The 21,670-nt window shown below is 59.9% G+C and overlaps 1 protein-coding gene across 2 annotated transcripts; it reads right to left on the reverse strand.

Annotated features, from left to right (window-relative positions):
• Positions 1–4,994: 4,994 nt before the first annotated feature.
• On the reverse strand, positions 4,995–17,221 carry DRG2 (developmentally regulated GTP binding protein 2). 2 transcript variants are annotated; one of them, XM_031685948.2, is made up of 13 exons: positions 17,051–17,221; positions 14,196–14,356; positions 11,828–11,917; positions 11,213–11,273; positions 9,775–9,865; positions 9,217–9,289; positions 9,023–9,113; positions 8,471–8,568; positions 8,146–8,222; positions 6,981–7,069; positions 6,336–6,394; positions 5,825–5,878; positions 4,995–5,647 (listed from the first exon to the last, which is right to left on the reverse strand). In XM_031685948.2, the coding sequence occupies exons 1-13, from the start codon at positions 17,112–17,114 to the stop codon at positions 5,561–5,563; spliced, it is 1,095 nt and encodes a 364-aa protein (XP_031541808.2). In that variant the 5' UTR covers positions 17,115–17,221; the 3' UTR covers positions 4,995–5,560. The 2 variants fall into 2 exon arrangements, with proteins under 2 accessions (XP_031541808.2, XP_072794642.1); XM_072938541.1 differs by lacking the exons at positions 8,471–8,568; positions 9,023–9,113.
• Between the last annotated feature and the right edge of the window lie 4,449 nt (positions 17,222–21,670).

Consider the following 21,670-nt stretch of genomic DNA (forward strand, 5'->3'; position numbering starts at 1 on the left):
GGTGGCCACCCGCTTCCTGATCGGCCGGGTCCGATGTCACAAGCTCAGAGCCTTGGGAACACGGGGACCTGCTGGGTCTCCTGCCCGTGGCTGGACATGCAGCCTCCTCGGGCTTGGAGCAGCCAGGACTGGCCTCGGTGGCCTGGGGAGGGATGGCCAAGCTCCTTCTGGCCAGGACCAGGATTTCAAGAGGGCAGATCCATAATTCATCTCCTCGCGATGCCGCCTAGGGTTTCACTCTCAAGCCTACTGGAGGCGCGTGGGTATCGTTTACTGGAGGCCAGGAGAAGCCTGGCGGGCCTGTGCTGGCAGAGACCACCTCAGCCTTAGAGTCCCCATGAGGCCCAGTGTGCTGACCCCAGTCAAGCCCTCCCCGAGTCCCCGCCGGCTCGCCCACCGAAGAGAGTGCTCGGGTCAGTGTCACATCACGAAGAACTGAGCCCTGGAGAGGGGCAGCCACCCGTCCTGAGTCACCCAGCACACTGTGCGGGGCCACAGGTGGGGCCACGTCTCCTGAGCCAGGGTGGGACGTTCAGAGCCCACCAAGGCACCTTGGAGGCGAACCTGGGACCCTCCAGGTCCTGGGAAGGGGAGGAGAGGGGCGGGCAGGGCAGGTGCCCAGGGCTACGGTCAGTGTAACCAGAGCTGGCCAGCCCTTGGGAGCGTGAATAATTTATTGGGGAGAACCAGGCTGCTGGCTCCGAAGGCGGGGCGCAAAGAAGGCACCATGGAGCTCCAGCTGGGCTTGTAAGGCCACTGCCTGGCCAAGGTGAGGAGTGCGGAAGAGCAGAGACAGAGGGTGGGGCTGGCCTGGCTGTGATTCCGAGCTCTGCCGCTGCCTGGCTCTGTGGTCTCAGGAAAGCCCTCTGCCCTCTCTGGGCCTCAGTCTCTTCATCTGGAGGATGGGAGTGATAACCTTGCCCTGTCTCCTTCCCAAAGAGATGGATGTGACAGAGTTGCCTGGCAGGGTATGTGGTGTCCCTACCTGGCCCTGCCTCTCCTCCCAGTTTCTGCCCCTGCTGAGAAAGCGGTGGCCATGTGGTCCTTGCCTCTCTGGGTGCAGCTGATTCCTCCAGGGTGGACACTTGACCTCAGGCCATGTGCCCAGTCTGGCCAGTGACCAGATCGCTTTTAAAACTCTACTGTAAGAGGTAGGGCTTGTTAGACAGAGGGGGGTGGGGGCAGAACGTAGAGGTAGCAGTTGTAGGACCCGAAGCCTCAGGAGCACCTCACTTCCCCCCGCATCCTGTCACTCTCTGCTCTTCCTCCCCCAAGAGCCAGTCGGCGCTCTGCAGTCCTGGAGGTGGTGCTAAGGGCTGGTGGTGTCTGCTGCAGGTGCCCCGGGGAGTGGAAGCGGCACTTGATGGACACTGGGAAATCAGGGGTGGGGTGGACACAGGAACTGGGCCTCTGCCGCGGGGGATTCTGGGCTGGGGCCGCTGCCCACTTGAGGAAAACGAGGGGCAGGGGTTTCACCCTTTCTGAGCCCAGAGATGCCACTACCCCCAGTGCTCCTTCTGGAGCCGGTGTCCAAATTAAGGCCCCGGCCACCATGATCGTGAGAGACTCTCACAACGGGGGTGGGGTGGGAAGTATGATCTCCACTCTCTGGGGAAGGAAACAGCCTCCGAGAGGTGAAGTGACTTGCTCAGGATCAACCAGCTTGAGGTGGGGTGGGTCCCGGGCCACCTTCCTTGCTAGGCCCGGGGAGGAGAGGCAGGGCCAGGTAGGGACACCTGCCTGGCACCTCTGTCACGTCCATTCCTCTGTGAAGGAGACAGCAGGGTTATCACTCCCTAGGCCCTGGGCCTTGCTTGCCTCCAGGCTCCTGGGTGCTCGGGCCCTCATGTGGGAGGGGAACAGCTCTGACCCTGGGCGGAGCTGACTGCAGAGCCTGGGCCTTCCGGGAGTTCCGGGCTGCAGGGCCCTGCTCAAACCCCTGGGAAGTCGGCCTGTATCCCTGTATCCCTGCTTGGCCTGCCCCCCTCCCCCGCCCCCCCCCCCCCAGGAGCCTGCGGCTGGCACACGTTGGCTTGTTAGTTCATTCACTTGTTCGGAGGTACTTGATGTTTGGAAGCCCACTGTGCACCAGACACCAAGCACCAGGGACACAGCTAAGGAGGAAACAGAAACCTGCCTCAAGGTGCTGACACTTGGCGCAGCGACGGCAACAAACAAGGAAAGAAGCAAAAGACAAGTAGGTCAGGTGATGTAAGTGCTGGTGGTGAGATAAAGCGGGGAGGTGGGTGTGCAGTGCTGACCAGGGGCTGGCCATGGCTCCTGGGAGTGACCCAGGCCGAGAGCTGTGGAAGGGGAGGGACAGAGGCCTCGGGGAGCACGAGGGTCCTGACGTGCCGGAGGAACAGCAAGGCCAGTGGAGTGGAGGCAGGTGGCGGGCTGCAGGTGGACTTGCAAGTCATGAGCACCGCAAGGTTTCCATACTGAACGGGCGGGGGCGGAACGGAGGGGCTGGCAGCCGAGGGGGAAGGCCATGGGCTGGACGTCGGCCCCCCACGTGGTGGCTTCGGATACCCGTTGTATGAGGAGTTGTGGGAACTGCACAGATGGGGCTGACGGCACCCTTCAGGGAGTCAGTCCTCCGAGATGAGGTGAGTGGCCTGGGACAGACGCTTTGGGGCGACTGGGACGTCCAGGTGGAGAGTCAGGCGGGTGGCTTAGGCCCGTAGGTGGGGTGAGACAGAGGTTGGGGGTGATAGGTGAGGCTGTCTAGATGAGGCACAAAGAAGGGGGTGCCCCCAGCTCCAGCCCTTAAAGACCGTGTGGCCAGGCAGTGGGGAGGGGCTGCCGCCAGCTGTGCCTAGGGGTGCGAGCCGGCCGTGTGAGTGAGGTTAGAATACTGTTTCAGCAGTGGGGGCGTTGGGCCTTGCCAGGAGCTGTCCTGGAGGCACGTGGAGAGGGCTGAGGGCTGAGGAAGGTGGACTTGGTAGAGCCAAGCCGTGACGGCTCCAGGGCAGGGGGGTGGCCGCAAAGAATGATGTGGGGGGGGTGCCTAAGCGAGAAGGCAGCCAGCTGCAGGCCAAGCAGAGAGGCCTTGGGAGAAACCAACCCTGCAACACCCTGACCTCCGACTTCCGGCCTGCAGGACCGTGAGGATATGACATCGGCTGTTCAGGCCACCAGCCTGGGTACCTGTTATGGGGTCCCCAGCGACTCACGGGCCAGCAGGAAACCAGCGGGGCAGACCCAGGAGGGAGAGCGAGAAGGGGGAGGCTGAGCGGCCCCTGTGGAGTGGGGTGGGCATGCTGCCGCAGAGGGGGTGCTGCAGGTGAGTGTGGGGTGTGGGGGGCGAAGGGTTTTCCAGCCGGGGCTCAAGGTGGGCAGAGCCGGTCCAGAGGAGCTGCCAAGGGAGCCAGAGGGGCCGGCGCTGCGGGGAGACATGAGTGCAGGGAGCGCAGCTGGAGCCGGGCCCAGACAGGGGGGTCTCGAGGACAGGCGCGCCTTGGGATTTTTGCCAAAGGTTTCTGAGATGGGGATGTTCAGGGTCTGAGCTGCAGAGGGAGGGTCGGGGATGGACAGTCACGCCCTGGGCCCTCCGGAAGCACAGCCCTGCTGTCTGGGGACAGGCTGAGGTGAGGTGTGGGCACTGCTGGCCTTCAGACAGCCCGGCCGTCCAAGCGTGTCATCCTGGGCAGAGCCTCCCTGCACAGAAGGCCAAGGAGGGTGGGTCACAGGAACAGGGGGGCGCCTGCGGCAGAGAGCTTTGGGAGGTGGTGGGGGAGCTTCTCAAAGCCTAGGGACGCCTCCCCCATCACGAGTTCACACAGACGCGGCCTCACACAGGCTGGACGGTAACCATCCTGACCACAGAACCAGAAGACCAAGCACCCAACACAGAGACACACAGACGCAGCCCAGGAACAAGCCCATCCAAGGGGGAGAGACAGGGCCTGGCGGCCAGAGCCTGGGACGCTGCCTGCCTGAGCCCGCACCGGCCCAGGACTCCAAGGCCTCCAGCTTCACCTGCATCTTTTCCCAGCCTGCCTGGGGGACAGAACAGGCCTGGTTTTGACAACCTGTGAACCCAGGGCATCTCCTTACCTGTGAGGCAGGAGGCGGTACTGACCATCACCCAGGCAGAAACCCTCCCACGGGACCCTGTGGCCAGGCCTCGTGGCACCATCGCCAAGAGGCAGACTGTGGGCATCACCGCGCTCGTCTTACAGACAAAACTGAGGCCCACAGAGACCTCACAGTGAGGTGGGGGCCAGGCCCCAGCTCGGCCACCGCCCTCTCCTCTTCCCCTGCCACCTAGGGGCTCGTGGCCGACCCCAGTGGCCCAGGGAGTCTCCTTACCTGGGCCCCGTGGCCTGCTCCCTAACCGCATGCCGCCTGCGGGGGTCCTCGGCGGGCCCGGATGAGCTGTGCTGTGGGAGGGAGGCCCAGCCCACCACACTGACCGCCTGGGGCCCCATGCATGTTTAATGAGTTATATTATTCCTGTTTTGTCACTGGAAAGGAGCCTGAACAGCTGACAGAGGAGCCAAGAACAGCCAAGGGCCAAGCAGTGGCTCACGCTCCAGCCTGGTGCCTGGACCCCGGGGCCTCCCTGCTCCTCTGACCGGCCCAACGCCAGGCAGCATCACAAAGCCCGTGACCCTGTGCCCCAACAAGGTACACCTCCACCAGGAAGCCGTCTCTGAGGAAGCCCTGGCCTGAGGTTCAGATCCCAGTGCCGCACGTACAAGCTGTGCGGCCGAGGCCCCCACCCTGCCAGCTGAGATGTGTCCACTCTCCCCTGGGACCTTCCTAGGGGTGCTGCCCACCTCGGCAGCCAGCCGTGGGAGTCGCCACACCTACAGCCCTGGCCAGCCCTCCGGAGCACAGCCCACCCTGGAGGAGCCTGTACCCCAGCTTGGGCCTGCTCCCGCGGGGCCCAGGCCTCCCCACACCCCAATCACTAGGCTCCCTGCTGCCCCGACCCAACCTGGCACCCAGTTCCTCCAACTTATAAAACTGTCCTCAGGGAACAGGAATTGTCCTCATCCTTTATTTCAGGAAGGGGAGCTGAGGCGGGGGACTTAGAAAACCCAGAGTCCAGGCCACAAAGCCCCCACCCCAGCTGTCTGCACAGGGTCTCGGTCCCAGGCTTTGTGCCAGGCAAGGGCTGCTCTGAGAGAGGGCGGCCCTTCTGGACCTTTAAGGCCCCGGACCCCTGGCTTCCATCATGGGGCAGACTCAGGGCAGGGGCGTTAGGGGCTTCTGTCCTGGGAGGCCCCCTCCCTGAGAACCAGAGACGCTGGCCGGAGCTGAGGGACCCCCACAGTAACTACTGCCTCCCGGGGCGCAGGCAGACCCAGCTCTGAGCATGCCCTCTGCACGGGGCCGCGGCCGTAGGTAGGTGGGCAACTTGATCCCTCGGTGCCCGTGGGAGCCGGGGCCAACCCAGCCCGTGCCCCCAGCCCGTCCTGGTGCCCTAGCACACTCTTCATCATCTGCCCACTGAAGAGACTTCTGGACACAGCAGAGACTTGAGAGCCCCCTTCCTGGGATGTATTTGTATCTTCCCAGTTTGGGCTCCAGGGGGTGCAGGGCGGGGGTGCTACTTCTTCACGATCTGGATGACATCCTCGTGCTCCATGGTGTGTGTCAGGCCCACCCGCTGCGGGCTGTACTTGGTGCTGGTGCCCTGGGTGGGGAGCAGGACACGGGCTGCATCAGCCTCTGCACGCACCCGGCAGGAGCTTCCCGGGAGCAGGGCAGGGGTCACAGCACCAGCGTAACAGCAGGGCTCCTCCAAAGCGGGAGGCCCGTGTCCAGCCTGGGTCGGCCTACACACTTCACCCGCCCCCCACCTGAGACTCACCCACACCAGTGCGTACTTGAACTGGCTGGCGAGTGATCGGTGGATGCGGTGGCACTGGGGGATGGGAGAGAGTCGGGCAGTGAGATAAGACTGCACCCAGCCCCGCAACCAGCTTGGCCCCACGCCTGAGCCCTGGGCACGTGCCAAGAAGCAGCCATTTCTCAGGTGGGCGCTCCGACGGCACCAGGGCTTGGCCACCATGCAGCCTTGAGCTCATGGCTGCAGGTGCTCTGACGCTCCCACTGCCCACCTCCAGGTCAACCGAGGGCTGTGTGCCCAGTTAGAATGTTCCTGCAGCCACTGGATGAAGGTCTGGACCTGGTGGGCAGTGGCCCTCCACTCGCCTTGCCGGAGCAGCAGCCCTGACAGGTGCTCCTCGGCGGGGCAAGAGTGGTTTTCAGGACCTGGAGTCCCTGCCCTGGTCGCTGCCTGTCACACCTCCCACCATAGCAGGCGTCAGCCTAGGGCCCGCTGGGGGCCAGGAGAGCGTCAGGGAGCCCCATCGGCTCACCACGTGCTCCACGGAGGCCCCTTTCCGGAGGATGATGGCGTCTGTGAAGTCCGGCCTCTCTGCACAGGGTTGGGGGGGGTCGACCAGTCAGGGCCTACACTGCCATGCGGTTCCCTCCACAGGGAATGGAGCCCCACGCCGTCTCCTGACCACCCCCAACTCCTTGGCACGCCCCCAAGAGCTCCGAGCAGTCTATAGCCTTGATGCGACATAGAAAACCAAAACACACCCAAGTGCAGGGTGCAGCCCGGGCAGCGCCGGCCGAGGGGGGCCAAAGGGCGGTCACGTTTCCCTCAGCCTCCCCAGGCTCAACCGCCAGGCCCCAGGCTGTGCTGCGTGCACAGAGGTGGGGTATGGGGGCGGCTCCTGTGTTCCCAATCCCCTGAGGCCCTGACGTGGGGTCTCTGCCTCAGAGCAGCCCCTCACCCAGGCCTCCCCCGCCAGGGCACCCCAACACCGGCCGCCCCAGGACTTGGCATCTCTGCTGTAAGGGCTCAGGCCAAGGTCTCTACCGGGGTGGGGCGGGGGCAGTGCCACCTCTGAGACGGGAGAAAAGTGTGTCCCGTAAAGACTAGCCGGGCCGGGCCCCCGGGGGGCGGGGGGAGCAGCTCAGCCCCCCTCTCGGCTGCGTGCTTCCTGACTCACGGCCTCTCTTCTTGGTGTAGATGCAGGTGAGGGCCAGGTACTCCCACAGCACTTCCAGCAGGTAGTCCAGGTTCAGCTTCATGCCGCAGCTGCCGGGAGGAAGGGGGTGCTCAGGGGACCCCCACAGGCCCAAAGGCCTGTGGCTGAGCCAGCACTGGGGGCACCAAACCCACAGCTCTGATGGCGGCCTCAGCCGCCAACGCCTCCGCCCCAACCACGATCATGCCCGGCAGAGCTGGGCCGTCTCTCCCGCGCTCCGAGGGGGCCTACGGCATCTGTAACTGACGGGGCACCGGGACATGGGGCTTCCCTCCGGGCACCTGCCATGAGGAGACGGGACCCTGGACAGAGACTGATGACCCAGAGCTGCCCTCCCGAGCCAGCAGGGACCTCAGTGATGGAGTGGGCCAGTGTGGTCCTCTGCAGGTGTATCACCCTGAGCAGGGATCCCGAACCCCAGAGGAGGGAGCGTGAGAGGTGCAGGTGTGGTACGTAGGTGCACTCGTGCCCGAGGACGGGGCCTGGGATGCCTGAGCAGGAGAGGGACCGAGCTGTCCCGCAGGAAGGACGCCCACTCTCTGCTGCTCTTTGGGGCAGCCGGCAACACCCAGGAAGTGGTCCTCGCACTCGGGCCAGGACGCTCCCCTACCTGGTCCCGGAGGTCTTGTCTCCTACAAGCCAAGCCTCACTGTGAGGTTACAGAGTGCCTGGGTGGCTAGCGAACCACCGAGGTGGGGCCCAAAGCCAGGCTGCCCCAACAGAAGGACCCGCAGCGATGCTGGGACCTGAGCAACAGCCATAGGCCAGAGCGCAGGCGGCTCCCCAGAACCCACCTGAAAACTTCAATCCCTCCTCCCTCCTGGGTGTGGAGGCAAAGCCACATTTTCCTGCGTGTCAGGAGCAGCGGGCCAATGGCCTGGGACTCACTAGGGGTCTGCGCTTCACAACTAAGCCATGAAGCCCCTGACCATCCTCACCCACCTACCTCGGTGGATGCCCACCAGCCATCCACCTGCCTGGCCAGCTCAGGGTGGGACCGGCCAAGGTCACCGGTAGCTACCAGGATGGCCTCCTCTGCCCTGGCCGCGTGCAGGCCCTGCAGGGCCCAGGGTGCTGGAGGCCTGCCGGACGGGCTGGTGCTCAGAGAGGGCAGCCAGGTGCCTACCTGATGACCACACTGTCGGGTTTCCGGGCCAGGCGGTCCACTTCTTCCATCGAGATCTGGTCGATTTTGTTATAAACCTGGGGGTGGAAAGGTGGAGGTGGGTGCTGGAGAAGGAAACGGACAGAGCAGGAAAAGGAACCCCAATGGAGTCTCAAGGATAGGGAGAGGCTGAAGAGACCTGAGGCCCCCCGCCCCCCAGAGAGAGGCCAGACATGTCTGCGGGACTCGAGCAGCCCCTGGGCGGAGGGGAGCCTGTCTCCTGCCGGAGTCAGTCTGGGGCCAGGGCTCTCCCCTCACAGGGTGCCTGGGGGCTGGTGCCACTCACATACAAGCAGGGCATGTAAACCCGGTTGCCCACAATCACATCGATGAACTCGTCTGGGGAGCAGTCTTCGCGGAAGAGCACCTCGGCGTTGAAGATCTCTGAGGGCTCAGGTTAAGGGCAGCCCTACGCCTGCCTCCCTGCGCGCCCCCGCCCCCAGGAGGGCCTGACACAGCCCACCAGGAGACCCTGTGCCGCTGAGCTCGGCTCTGCCTCTAGGACTCGGGACTCGCGGGGCCCTGACACTTCGGTGGCGCGCACAGGCCCCTGGTCCTCCCTGAGGCCTCTCCGGCCCAGGAGCCCCGAACTTGGCTATGACGCCCGCCCTCTCATCTTCCTTCCAGACGTGACCAGCTGCCACGGTGCCTGGACCTGGCAAGGAGCCAGGAGGCCACTGCTGAGTGCGAAGCTGCAGGGCGGCCACCTGGAGCTTGGCGAGCACAGGGCAGAGGGGCCAGTCCGTGTGAGCCGGCGCGCTGTTGTGCTGCGCACGGAGCCGGGGTGGCCGGGCCGTCTGCGTCACCCCCACCCACTGCCCGCCCGAGGGAAGGATACTGTACTCGTGCAGAATCAGCTGCACCAGCTTCTCGGAGCACTGGGTCAGCGTGACTGTCGAGTTAAAGGAGATGCCACCTCCCTTCTTGGGCTGGAGGGGGAGGGGCGCTGCTGATGGGGCAGCGGCCACAGCCTCTGCCTCCACCAGTCCCGGGCGCCCGGCGGCGCCTTCCCGCCCAGAGCCGGAGCCTTACCTTGAAGTAGATGTTGGGCTTGTGCTTGTTGAGACGGATGCCCACCGACTCCAGCTCCTTCTCCAGCAGAGACCTGGGTGGAGCCCCGTGGCCTTCGCAGGTGCCCAGGGCAGGAGGCGCAGCCCCGGGCGACACAGCGAGCCTCCCACCGCCCCCCAGACAAAGACAGGCCCTTCCGCCCTGCTACGTCCCTTCCCAGTAGCCAAGGTCATCAAGGAGGAGCCTGGATCCTCTGCCTTGTGGGCAAAGCAGGCCTCTGGGCGGGTTCTGGGCAGTGGTGAGGGCACCAGGGGCCGCCGCAGGCCGGGGCCAGAGCCGGGACAACACAGCCCACCCCGCCTGACGCCCTGGGCCAGACTCAGGCCTGTCAGAGAGAACGCTGCAGGCTGGCTACACGTGTTTCGGCCTGTGGACGGTCCTGCCACAACTCCCGTGTGAGGGGGCCAAGCGCCTCTTGGACCACCCACCCAGAGCTCAGGGACACACGGACTGCAGCCAATGCCCCCACCACGCCCGGGCCTCCCCAGACGCGCCAGCCTGCCCCGCCCCACCACGGACCTCTGCACCTCTCCCTTGGTAGCATCCAGCATCATGATGACCACGTCCGCTGTGCGTGCCACGGCGATCACCTGCCGGCCGCGGCCTTTCCCTGGTCAGGAGGGAGAGACATGTTTACACAGTGACATGGGCAGAACCGTGCAACCCCCTAGCCCATGGCACCCAGACTCCCGTCCCTTACAGACCCAAAATGGTCTCTGCCCACAGTGACTTCCCTGGCATTTCTCTTTAACCCCCGTGCTGCGTCCTCATGGAGACGTGTCTCAGGAGGAAATCCGACCACCACCTTGGGAGGAGTAGCGTCCCAACCCTCGCTGTGCAGCAGGTCCCCAGCTGAGGCTCCACCACCTCCTCACTCAACCCTTGGAGCTACACTGGGTGGTTGTGTTATCACACCCATTCCATGCACGAGAAAACTGAGGCTTGGCTTAGAGACACTCAACCACGTGCCCAAGATCACAAAGCTACGTGGTTCCAGACATGACTTGCATGCCCTTCCTGGAGCAAGGGCTGCAGGGAGGAGGCAGCAGACAACGCAGCAGGAGGTGCCACAGGAGCTGCCACCAAGGTCAGACCCTGCCATTAAATGACCAGAGAAGGCAGGCACCAGGCCAGGGTCACACAGCAAGACAGGGGCTGACGTTCCAGCACTAGACCCAGGCGGTATGTGTTTCTACCATGACCTGACTCTACTTCAGAGAACGAGGGGGTTGGACTCAGTGATCTCCGAGGGTCGGTGGCCTCCTGACTCTGCAGGGCCCCTATTCAAGCAGGCAGGACCTCGCCCTGATGAGGGTGGTGGACAGCAGGCGCAGAGGGCAGGTGGCACCAGATACCCAAGGAGGAGGCTGTGCTGCCCACAGCCAGAGGCGGGCTCTGACCCCAGCTCTGCACCTGACAGGTGAGAAGTCATTTAAGGCAGACGCTTCAGGTGTCTGTCCCCTAGCTTCCTCCTGGCCTCAGTACTCCCCGAGTCAGCGAGCTGGCTGAGAATGAGTGAGAGGACGGTCAGCACAGAGCCAACGCCCGGCAGCTGCTGGGGACCCCAAGCTGGCAGCCATCTCTGGAGACACTGCGGGCGGCCACCTGCCCCCAGAAGCCACAGACATGTCCCATCCCAGAAAGCAGACTGAAAACGGAGGATGGAGCTCCAGACTAGGAGCACGGACTGAGCCAGGCTCTGACATGTCTGTCCCTGGCAGGGTCCCCCAGGGGTGCAGCGAGCCACTGGCTGGATGGGGGACCTCAAGCCTACCCGGGGAGCTGTGTGACCCTGGGCGAGTCACCCACCTCCTGGGTCTTAGCTCCAGGGCCAGAGGCCCTAAGTAACAGAGCCCTGGGCACAGGGAGGGGACAAGCCCGCCCATCCTGTCAATCCTTGACAGCTGCCCAACACGTGGAGGTAGGGGTCTCCCACCCGCCTGCTCCCACCTCTCACCTTGTGCTGCGCCTTCGATGATTCCAGGGAGATCCAGGAGCTGGATGTTGGCGCCTTTGTACTAGGATGCATGGGAGAGGAAGGTTAGGTGAGAGCTGGTCGGCTGGGAAGGGCCTGAAGCCGGGGCAGCCTCCAGGGCCAAGTCTGAGCCAGTCCCGCCCCAGCCAGGCACAGACCATGCCAGCCTGGGAGGGGCTCTTGAGTTTTCACAAACCCACACACCCAGCGCTGACAGTGACAGCTCTTACAAATAAACCCCTTCACCGCGGGAGGCCCCAGGCCCCAGGCCCCTGGCTGACCAAGGCACCGAAGTTCACGGGAAACAGAAGGCTGGCCAACCAGCCACGGGTGGCCCAAGCTGGGGTGGCGTGGGGTGGCGGGGCACAGCGGGCACAGACAGAGAGGCATGTGTTGCCTGACTCCCGGAACCAGCCAAGACCCCAGGCCTGGCCACTTCTCAGGCCCCGGCAGCCCCCATCGCCAGAGCTGTCAGTGCTTGAGGGCAGAGCAGCTCGGCTGAGACCCCTCCTACACCGGCCCCCAGGCCCCATGGCATACACACCCACAGTCACACACGAGCCTCCTCTGTCCAAGATCCAGCAAACCCCGACTTACCTCAATGACCCCGGGTATACAGGTCAGGGTTGTGAATTCATAGGATGCGGCCTCGCTGGCGGTGGAGGTCATCAGACTCAGGAAGGTGGACTAGGAGAGGAGGAGGCCGTTGCAGTGGGTCCCGCCCAGCCTCCAGGAGAAGCCGGGCGCTGGGAGACCCGCCTTGCCCCCGGCTGCCGTGTGAGGACAGCAGCTGGCAGAGTCCGCGCTGGCCTGCCTGGAGGGTCGGACACCAGAGGGCCCTCTGTTCCCAAGGCCTCAGGCCTGTCTCGGGGGGGAATGGGACCTGGTTTCTAAGGGGGCTCCACAGCTAAATCAGGGGAACCATCCCCCACTCCACAAAACTCTGTGGACCCTCCTGGGCCCCAGAGAACCTGAAGCGGTGACAACCCCCAGCACCCAAAGCTCCACAGGGAAGGGCAGGGAGGTATGGACCCTCCAGCCTGAGACAGGGAGGGACAGGTGAGCGAGGCGGGGGTGTGGATGGGAGCGGGGCTGCGGCTCAGCCCCTGCTGGGGACCCTGGGCGAAATGCTCGGTGCTGAGCCTTGGGGTTCCGGTCCCAACCCCATGCAGCACGGGGACCAGTGACAGACGCTGTGGCCCTGGGACCAGCCAAGCAGCAGGCAGCGCTCCCCGTCCTGGTTGGCAGGGGTCCTGAACCACAAGCCCCCTGGGCCTGCCCCTCACTGCAAGCAGGAGGCCAGGGCACATCTCAGTCACATGTCCTCGGGCCAGAAACTCCCACCCAGGGGGACTCCTGGACACGAAGGAAAGACAAAAACCTGGTGCAGAAGACAGGTATGGACAGATGGGGCGGTGCTTAGGGCAATGGTTGCTGGAAGCCACCTGGGGGACACCTGCCCAGCCCTGCAGGAGGGAGGCCTGGGCCCTCCTATGCTCAGAGAGCTCAGCTCCCAACAGGGCCTGGACCCACAAGGCACAGCCCATGTACCTCGAGGGGCTGCTCCCAACAGCCCAAGTGACAGGGTAACCTGGGGTGGGATCAGAACCCAAAGTATGAAAGCCTCGTGAGTCACCAGTAGAAACACGTGGTTCCATCAAAGGAACGAGAGGGGACAATCGCCTGTGCAGAACCCTGACATGGCGCTAACTCGCCCTGAACACATGGGGGCCGCAAATACTGACTTCCCTCCTGAGAGGTCAGGGTGGATGGGGAAGGACGCGGTGACTTCCTGGGGGAGCCTGCTAACACGACCGTGTTCAGGTGACCCAGGTCAGCACCCACAGTGGTCAGTCAGGTGCCCTGGAAGGGAGAGGACAAAATGCTGCCCCGACTCCGAGGTCTTCCTCCCAAATCCATAAGCCCCATGGGACTGGGAGAAACAGCAGACTCACCCCAGCTGAGGGGCAGTGTATGGAACACCTGACCAGCACGCCTCTAAACCACCAAAGCCCCAAACCACAGCGAGCCTCAGCACTGGCCGCCGCCTCTGGGCCCTAAGGAGACACGGCCATGGAACGCAGCGTGGAGCCCTAGGGGGGTCCTGGCACACAGGAAGGCCGTCGTCAGGGAAAACTAAGGAAACGTGCATAAAGTAGGGACCTTGTTAATAACAAATCTACACTGGCCCACCAGTGGTGACAGCACTCCCGCTGGTGCAAGATGCCAACAACAGAAGTGGCATGAGGCACAGGAACACTGGACTATCTCTGCGCTTTTTCCAAGACTATTCTAAAATTTAAAGTTTGTTCAAACAAAAAAAGCCAATCCCTTTTCTGCTCAAAACCTTGCCATGATGTTTCTTACTCCCCACATAGAAATTAGATCTGGACTTTGTACCAAACTGGGAGGCTTACAGAAGCAACTTCTAGGAACCTGTGCTAAGGCCTCTGGTTCACTCTTCAAAGCCGAAGCCATACGGCAGCCCACAGGCCACCCTCCTCCTGCTCCTCTGCTGCTCACTGGGCCCTACCTGGGCCTCTGCCCCAGTGTGCTCTACTTGGGGCTCTGCTCACACCTGCTCGCACAGCAGCCTTCCTGCCACCCCAGCACCACCCCCCAGGAGGTTCCCACCCCACCAGGTGTCTGCTCTCTTACCCTCCCACCCCCCCCCAACCGGGCCCAGGTGCAGGAGCTGTGTGAGCAGGGACAGAACCACCTGTCCCCGCATCCCGCGCGTGGCAGGTGCCTGGCACACACGCGTGCTCAGTCAACGTTTGTGCTCGAGGACAAGGACAAGTCAGAGGCCGAGTGGAGCCACTCCTGCTGGAGAGGCAACCATGTCCCCCATGAGGACGACAGGGGGTGCTGCCCCTGGAGCCAAAAGAGGAAGTCAGTGAGGGGAGGCGCAGCCGTGTCTGAACCCAGATGACCACCCCCCAGGCCCGGGCTGCCCGTCACTGACCTTACCCACAGAAGGAAACCCGATCAGCGCCACGCGGGCATCGCCCGACTTCATGACGTCGAAGCCCTCGCCTTTGGATGAGGCTGACTTGGACGGCTCCAGGAGCTGGGCCCGGTACTTGGCGAGTTTCGCTTTCAGCAGGCCTAGGTGATACTCAGTAGCTAAAAGACAGAAAGCAAGACGGAAAGTAAGTGTCCAGGTGGTCGGGAGGGCCCCACAGGCAGCCGAATGCTGGGACCCCGCAACTGCCATCAAGATCAGGAGAGGAAAACACCGCTGCTCTGCTTAAAACGCCCCCTGGCTTTTCAGTTCACTCAGAACGAAGGCAGCTCCCCCTAAGACCTCATGACCCGCTGTCAGTGGTTCTCAGCAGGGTGGCCCCACTCCTGGGCTCATTCTGGGCAAGTTTCTGGAGTCGCTGTGCTGGGAAGCCCTCACTGGCACTTATCAGGCCGGGGCCAACGAAGCTGGCTGCCCTGTGAGGCGTGAGTCAGGCCAGCACAGCCGAGAACTGAGTGCTGCACAAGACTTTTCACATACAGAAGCCATCCACTGAGGGAACCGGGCGAGGATCTCAGGGGCCCGGAGCCTTTGTTTTGTGTATTAACACAGGGCATTTCTACAGCGTGGACACATGCTGACGCTTCCAGGAATGGAGCTACTGTGTATGGTAAGGGGATGTTTAGGGGGATGCTACGCCATGTTTTGTTTGAAACTTTACCTAGAGGGGCTCACCAACCCGAGACCCCAGGCTGCGAACAGTGTGACCTCTTGTAGGGACTTCGGTTACCAACGGCACTCATCTGCATTGGTCTGCATCGTGGCTGCCACGTGCCCAGTGATCCTGCCCAGAGGTGCAAACATCTCACTGCTGGTCACTTCACTATATCCTGACTGTGCCCCGACATTTACATACTGAATTAAACCTTGTTTTAATTATAAATCACTCTCCATTCCTCCTCCTTTATGCTACAATTACAGCATCATATTGGTCCCCCCCCCCCAATTCCTGCCTACAGAAGTCATACTCATGGTAGTGAGCTGCATTTCAGAGCAGTAATGGGGCAGGTACAAAATCCTGGCCACATAAGGCACTGTGGCCAGGTGACCAGGCTGCAGCCGTTCCTCCATCTCCCACTGCCCGCCCCGCGTAGTGCTTCATTTTGTTTCTCCAGAACATGCTGGCCCACTCTCGCCTCAGGACCTTTGCACTTGCTATTCACACCATTTCAATCCTATCTTCCCAGAGCTGGCTCCTTCTCAGCTCAACTATGGCCTCTTCAAAGAGGCCTCCCCTACCCAATCGGGGAGTGGGGGGGATGTCAGGCAGAAATTAAGAGCCTGTGCTGGAATCCCACCCTGAAATTGCTGGCCATTCTAGTTTGGAGAAAGGTCCTTAACCTTCCTGTGCATCAGCTTCTTAATCTGCAAAACAGGGACGTTAACAGTAATAACTGAGTCAGCAGATTCCTGTCAGTACAGAAGACTACGCACAATGACCAGCACAGAGCAAGACTCCAGAAGCCCACCCTCTCCCCCTGCCCCTCGCTGCCTCATGGTCAGTTTACTGTCCTCGAAGCTCTCATCACTTCGACATTCCAGCTGACTCTGGTTCTAGGGTCACTGAGCATGGAAGGTGTACCGGGCCCCTCATGTGCCCAGCACCGTTGACCCTGGAACAACGCAGGTCTGAAATGTGCAGGTCCACACACACACAGATTTTTTTCAACAAATACTACAGCACCACACAGCCCGTGGACGTGGAACTACAGACGTGGAGGGCTGGCTGTGGGCCTCCGGCATCCACGGGTGTCAGTGTCTGCAGCGGGTCCTGGAACCTATCCCCCTGGGATATTGAGGCTTGGCTGCATCTTGCTTCTTGGCTTCCCTCACTCCAACAGGGCAGGGTCCCCAGCATACAGTGTGGGGCTCAGGAAATGTTTTAGCGAGCGAATGAGTGAAGTGATGGCAGAGAGAAACGGTCAGGAATGGGCTCAGCGAGTCAGGTTCATGTGGTCCTTCCTGCCACCCCAGCGCATCAGCCTCAGCACCTCCGAAGGGAAGGACCAGGTCCTGATGTCCCCATCCCTCTACAGCCCCTCCTCCACCAGCCACTGCTGGGCTCCCTGCTGCCTTGCTCGAGCCCTACCGGTGACACTCCACAGGGCCGCCCAAGGGAACTTCTAACACAAAGCATGTTTCTTCTCTGCTTAACACCCTCCACCAGCTCCCACTGCCCTTGTAATCCGAAGTTTAGATCTGATACTCCATTATGTGCCTCCTAGGTTGCACTGAGTGCTCACTGTGTGTCTAGTGCTTTGCAAACACCATCAGGTTTATCTCGGTTGTGAGCTACGATGGGACAGGGGATTATCATCCTCATCTGCAGACGAGGACATTGAGGCTCAAAGAGGTTAGAGACTTTCCAAGCTTTACAGCAGATATGTCGTAGAGTTGGGGTCCAAACTCAGAGCCGCCAGACTCGAGTCCTGATTGCCTCCACACCACCTAGGGGCTCCGGGCTGCTGGTGAGGCCAGGTGTACCTGTGGGCGGTCTTCTCCTGGACCTCCCAGCGCAGAAAGCTAGAGCGCCCACGCCCCAGGCCCGGCCCCCAGGAGACCCAGGTTCCAACCCCGACCCCGCCTTTCTGGGTCAGATGCTCGCTCTATGGGCTGGGGATGCTCTGCTCGGCCCCCTGGCCTGGCCCTGAACCGACCTCTCAGGGTGGCCGCAATGAGGCGGGGCGTGGGGCCCGCATCCCGCCCCGCCCGCCGGCTCTCGGCCGCCCCCCGCCCGCTGCAGTCGCGGCCGGACAGGCTCCCCGCGTCACAGGCCCCGCCGGGCCAGCCCTCACCCTTGTTCTTCTGCGTGCGGGCGATCTCCTTCTCGATCTCGGAGATCTTCTCCAGGATCCCCATGGTGGCGGCGGCTGGCGCGCGCAGCGGCAGGACAGGCGGCGACGGCGGCTCCGCGAACTCTGGCCCGTTGGCCGCAAGAGACCTGCGTGCGCCGGAAGCCCACGGAGAAAGGAGTCCCCGAGCGTCCGGCGCTCCAGGATTCAGAGTCCGGGTGGGCGACGTCGAGGGGAGTGCCAGACACTATTGGTTCCGCCCGCTGGGCCGGCGCGGCTGGGGACCGGGGAAGGGATGGGCCGGGGCGGGGCCAGGCTGGCGGGGCGGGGCCAGGGCGAAGATGGGCAGGAGTCGGGGCGTGGGGCTCTGAGCGGGAGTCTCCGGTGATGAGCTGGGGTGTTGATCGAGGGAAGCCCGCCGCAGCCCGTTTTGTGGGGGCAAAGAACAGGGGCTGAGCTGAAAGCCTGGGGGGTTATTCTGTGTAGAGATTAAAAGCGGGTCCCCAGCTTAGACTTGCTACCTATCACACGCCTCCTGATAGGTTGCAGTATAGACAGCATCTCCTACGAGGAATTCTTGACAAAAAATACTACAGCTGAGTGGAGACCCGAGGGGGAACAGCAGCCGAGTCTAGAAAGTGGTTCATGGCCTGTCATCAAAGTCGTCAGTGATGTAGGTGGAGTTGGAGGCTGCGGGGAGTTAAAGGCTCGAAGTTAAAGGATGTTAGATAGAACGTTATGGACTTTGCCTGGATTCTGGCTGAAAATTTAAAAAGCAGTTATAAGAAGACATTCTTAGGACAATTGTGGAAAATCTGACTTTGGATAGAATATTAGATATTAGAGTTACTATTAATTTTCTTGGGCATAATTATGCAGATTTTCTTTGTTCTTAGCCACTGTACATGGTGGTATTCAGGTGCTGCCTTAGTCTACTCAGGCTGCCACAACAAAATACCACACACTCGGTGTCTTAAACAACAGAATTTGATTTCCTCACCGATCTGGAAGCTGGAAGTCCAAGAGCAAGTTCCAGGTTGGTTGGGTCTGGTGACAGCCCAATTCCTGCCTTACAGACTGCCGCCTTCTTTCTGAGTCCTTACATGCCCTTTCCTCGGTGACTGCTCAGGGAGGGAGACAGCAGAGGACTGCTATCTGCTGTCTCTTCTTATAAAGGCACTGATCCAATTATAAAAACCCTACTTTAAAAAAAAAAAGCACGTCTTTTTTTTTTTGGTGGGGGGAGGCAATTAGGTTTATTTATTTATTCTTAGAGGAGGTACTGGAGATTGAACCCAGGACCTAATGCATGCTAAGCATGCACTCTACCACTTGAGCTATTACCCTCCCCCCAGACCCTACTCTTGATTGTGGTGGTGTTTTCATTGGTGTATGTATCTATCAAAATTCATCAAATTGTACATCTGAAATATGTGTAGCTTACTGTACAGGAATCATAATAAAGGTGTTAATAAGTAAACAAAAAATAAATATATAAAATAAAAATATACATAATAAAGGTGTTAATAAGTAAACAATAAATATATAAAAAACCCCACTTAAAAAAAAAAGTATAATTGATGTAGAATGTTGTTAGTTTCAGGTGTACAGCAGTGATTCAGTTATACACACATAGATTTGTCTCCATTAGAGGTTATTACAAGATATTGAATATAGTTCCCTGTACTGTATGTACAGTGGGACCTTGTTGTTTATCTGCTTTATAAATAGTAGTGTGTATCTGTTAATCCCAAACTCCTAATTTGTCCCTCCCCCAACACCTTTTCCCTTTGGTAACCGTAAATTTTTCATGTCTGTGAGTCTCTTTCTGTTACATAAATAGGTTCATTTGCATAATTTTTTGAGACCCCACATTCAAGTGATATATGATATTTGTATTTCTCTGTCTGACTTACTTCATTTAGTATGAAAATCTCTAGGGCCATCCATGCTGCTACACAGGGCATTGTTTCATTCTTTTTTATGGCTGAGTAATATTCCATTGTATATAAATCACATCTTCTTCATCCAGTCATCTGTTGATGGACATTTAGTTTGTTTCCATGTCTTGGCTATTGTAAATAGTGCTGCTATGAACATTGGGGTGCATGTACCTTTTTGAATTAGAGTTTTCATCTTTTCCAGATACATACCCAGGAGGGGGATTGCTGGATCATGTGGTAATTATTTTTAGTTTTTTAAGGAATCTCCATACTGTTCTCCATAGTGGCTGCAGTAAACTACATTCCCATCAACAGTGTAGGAGGGTTCCCTTTGCTCCACACCCTCTCCAGCATTCATTATTTGTAGACTTTTGATGATGGACATTCTGACTGGTGTGAGGTGATTCCTCATTGTGGTTTTGATTTGCATTTCTCTGATGATTAGCGATAACCCGCCATCAGCTCTGCCCTCACTCCTGCAGTTCTGCCAGCAATGTGTGGCTCGCTCCCCCACCTCCAGGTCGTTGCTCAGATGTCACCGGACCATCTTCTCAGCCACCGCACCCCATCCCATCTGGCCCTCCCAGTGCCCCAGTGCTGCCTTGCCCTTTCTGTGATGGCTGTCACTCAACACCACATCCAACGTACGTGGCAGCAGGTGTATAGCCTGCGAGGTGCGCCTGGGCCTCTCAGACCAGGAAGAGGCTCTTCTTCCCACTTCCCAGGTCAGGACGTGGACTCAGAGTCCGCATGACGCACAGGAGGTCATGTTAGGATGGAGGGCACAGCCGGGACTGAGAACCTAGGCTTCTTCCTGCAGACCTGCCAGTAAAGGGGCTGCAGCCCCACAGTCCAGTGCTGGGAGCGTCTCCCCTCTCCTGACACCACATCTCAGGAGAAGAGGGCTCGTGATTCTAATCGTTCAGCCAAGGAGAGCCTGGAGGATGCTTCATGCCCCCCGGGGCTTTGCCCTGAAAGGGGTAGAAACTCCCTTACTGTTTCAACCTGCTTAAAATTTAAATCTTTTCAACACTATAAACATTTCCTCAAAAATTCAAACAGTGTGTCCAGCCGTGCTGTGGCACTGCCTGGGAGATGGTCCCTAAACCTACTGCTAGAAGTGAGGCCCAGGTGTCCTGCCGCTAGTTAGGGTGGTTTGTCGAAATGAAAATCAAGCCCAGCAGGGTGGACGAGGGCCCGCGGCCTCTTAGAGTGCCCTGGCCGCTGACACCTGGCTTCAGGATGATGCTCGGTGCTGGTGCAGCCACTCAGGGACTCGGGCGTTCCTCGGCACCCCTGGGACCAGCCCATCGACAACGCCTGGGCCAGCGCCAAACAGTGGAGCAAACGGTGAGCAGACAGCCCCACCTGCACATTCTGTGTGTGTCGTGTGATGGTATCAGTCCTGCACACATGCAAAAAGAAATGCTTCTATATTTCTGAAGAAACACAGAAATTAATCAAACAGAGCTCAAACAGAAGCGCAAAGCAGCTGACAACAGGGTGAGGACACACTGGTTCCCAGAGGGGCCTGGCCGGCTCAGTGCGGCCCATGGGGCCTCCAAACACGGGGCCAGAAAGCGGGCTGGGTCCTTGCCACAGAACTGTTTAGATTTACAAATAGGACAGACTTGCTGCTTAAATACCTTTATTATTTTTAAAAAATTATTTGGACATGGATAGCTCTGCAAAATACCTCTCCCACCCAAATCTGCAAACCCTTCCCACAAGTCCTCCCTAAAGAAACAAAATAGTCACACTTTTCGCCCATTCAAATCTAATTTTTAAAAACATGTAAGATTGAAAATCAAGTATTATTTTTCTCTTGGAGCCCGTTAGTAATTTTAAACCACAATGCACGTACTCAATGGCATTTCTTTTTAAAAATTAGCTTATCAGACTATTTTATGAGGAAAACAAAATCAATTCAAGGCCTTAGAATATAAATTCCCTGTTTCTGAAGCAAAAGACACTGAAAGGCCCCTTTGCTCCCCTGGAGGCTGTGAAGCCGACGAGCCGGCAGAACCTGCACGCGGACAGACCTTCCGTCCCGGGTGAGGCGTCGCTCAGTGACGCTGGGGCCGCAGCCGAGATGCTGTCAAGTCTGAGAGGTGGGTGGGTGGGAAGCGGTGGCTCCACACAGGGGAGGCGAGGCCGAGGCTGCGGAGTGGAAGCTTTCTGAGCAGAGGAGTCAGAGCCCGGTCCTTGGGACAGGGTGGAGGAAGACGGTAGAAAATCTGCGATCTGCACTAACTTCTTACTGACGAATACGAGCACCAGCCAGAAACACTGCACACGGTGCCAGAGGCGTGTGAACGACCAAGAAGTTCAGGAAAGAATAACCACGGGGGGATGACTGCCCAAGCTCCTTCGAGAACTGAGAAAAAGAGAAGTCGGGCGGCTTGTCTGGGGGTTCCTCTCACCCTGACAGACAGGTTTCTGTGAGAACCAGCCTTCATCACAGGTGTGACCAAGAGCTACTGAAGGGGCCACTTCTCCATCCCCTACAGCCCACTGCACCCCAAGGCCGGGCCAGCAAGGACGCTAGCAGGCCCCCGACAGAGCATGGCCCACCCGGGTGGTGGGCCCGAGCCAAATGCCAACACCTTCTCTGCCCACTGACCGCCCCCTTGGGGTAACACACACGACCCTGGCAGTTGCGGGGTGACCTCGCCCTCAG

This window comes from Vicugna pacos, chromosome 16 (assembly GCF_048564905.1).
Source record: "Vicugna pacos chromosome 16, VicPac4, whole genome shotgun sequence".
NCBI lineage: Eukaryota > Metazoa > Chordata > Mammalia > Artiodactyla > Camelidae > Vicugna > Vicugna pacos.

Bases quoted from the DNA above. Each gene is read 5' to 3' on its own strand.
- DRG2 (XM_031685948.2), bottom strand. From the start codon at position 17,114: ATGGGGATCCTGGAGAAGATCTCCGAGATCGAGAAGGAGATCGCCCGC. The intron at 8,569-9,022 runs GTATCCTTCCCT...CTGAGCCCTCAG, and splicing joins GCTGATTCTGCACGAGTACA to AGATCTTCAACGCCGAGGTG. The intron at 6,395-6,980 runs GTGAGTCAGGAA...AACCCTGTGCAG, and splicing joins CTACACCAAGAAGAGAGGCC to AGAGGCCGGACTTCACAGAC.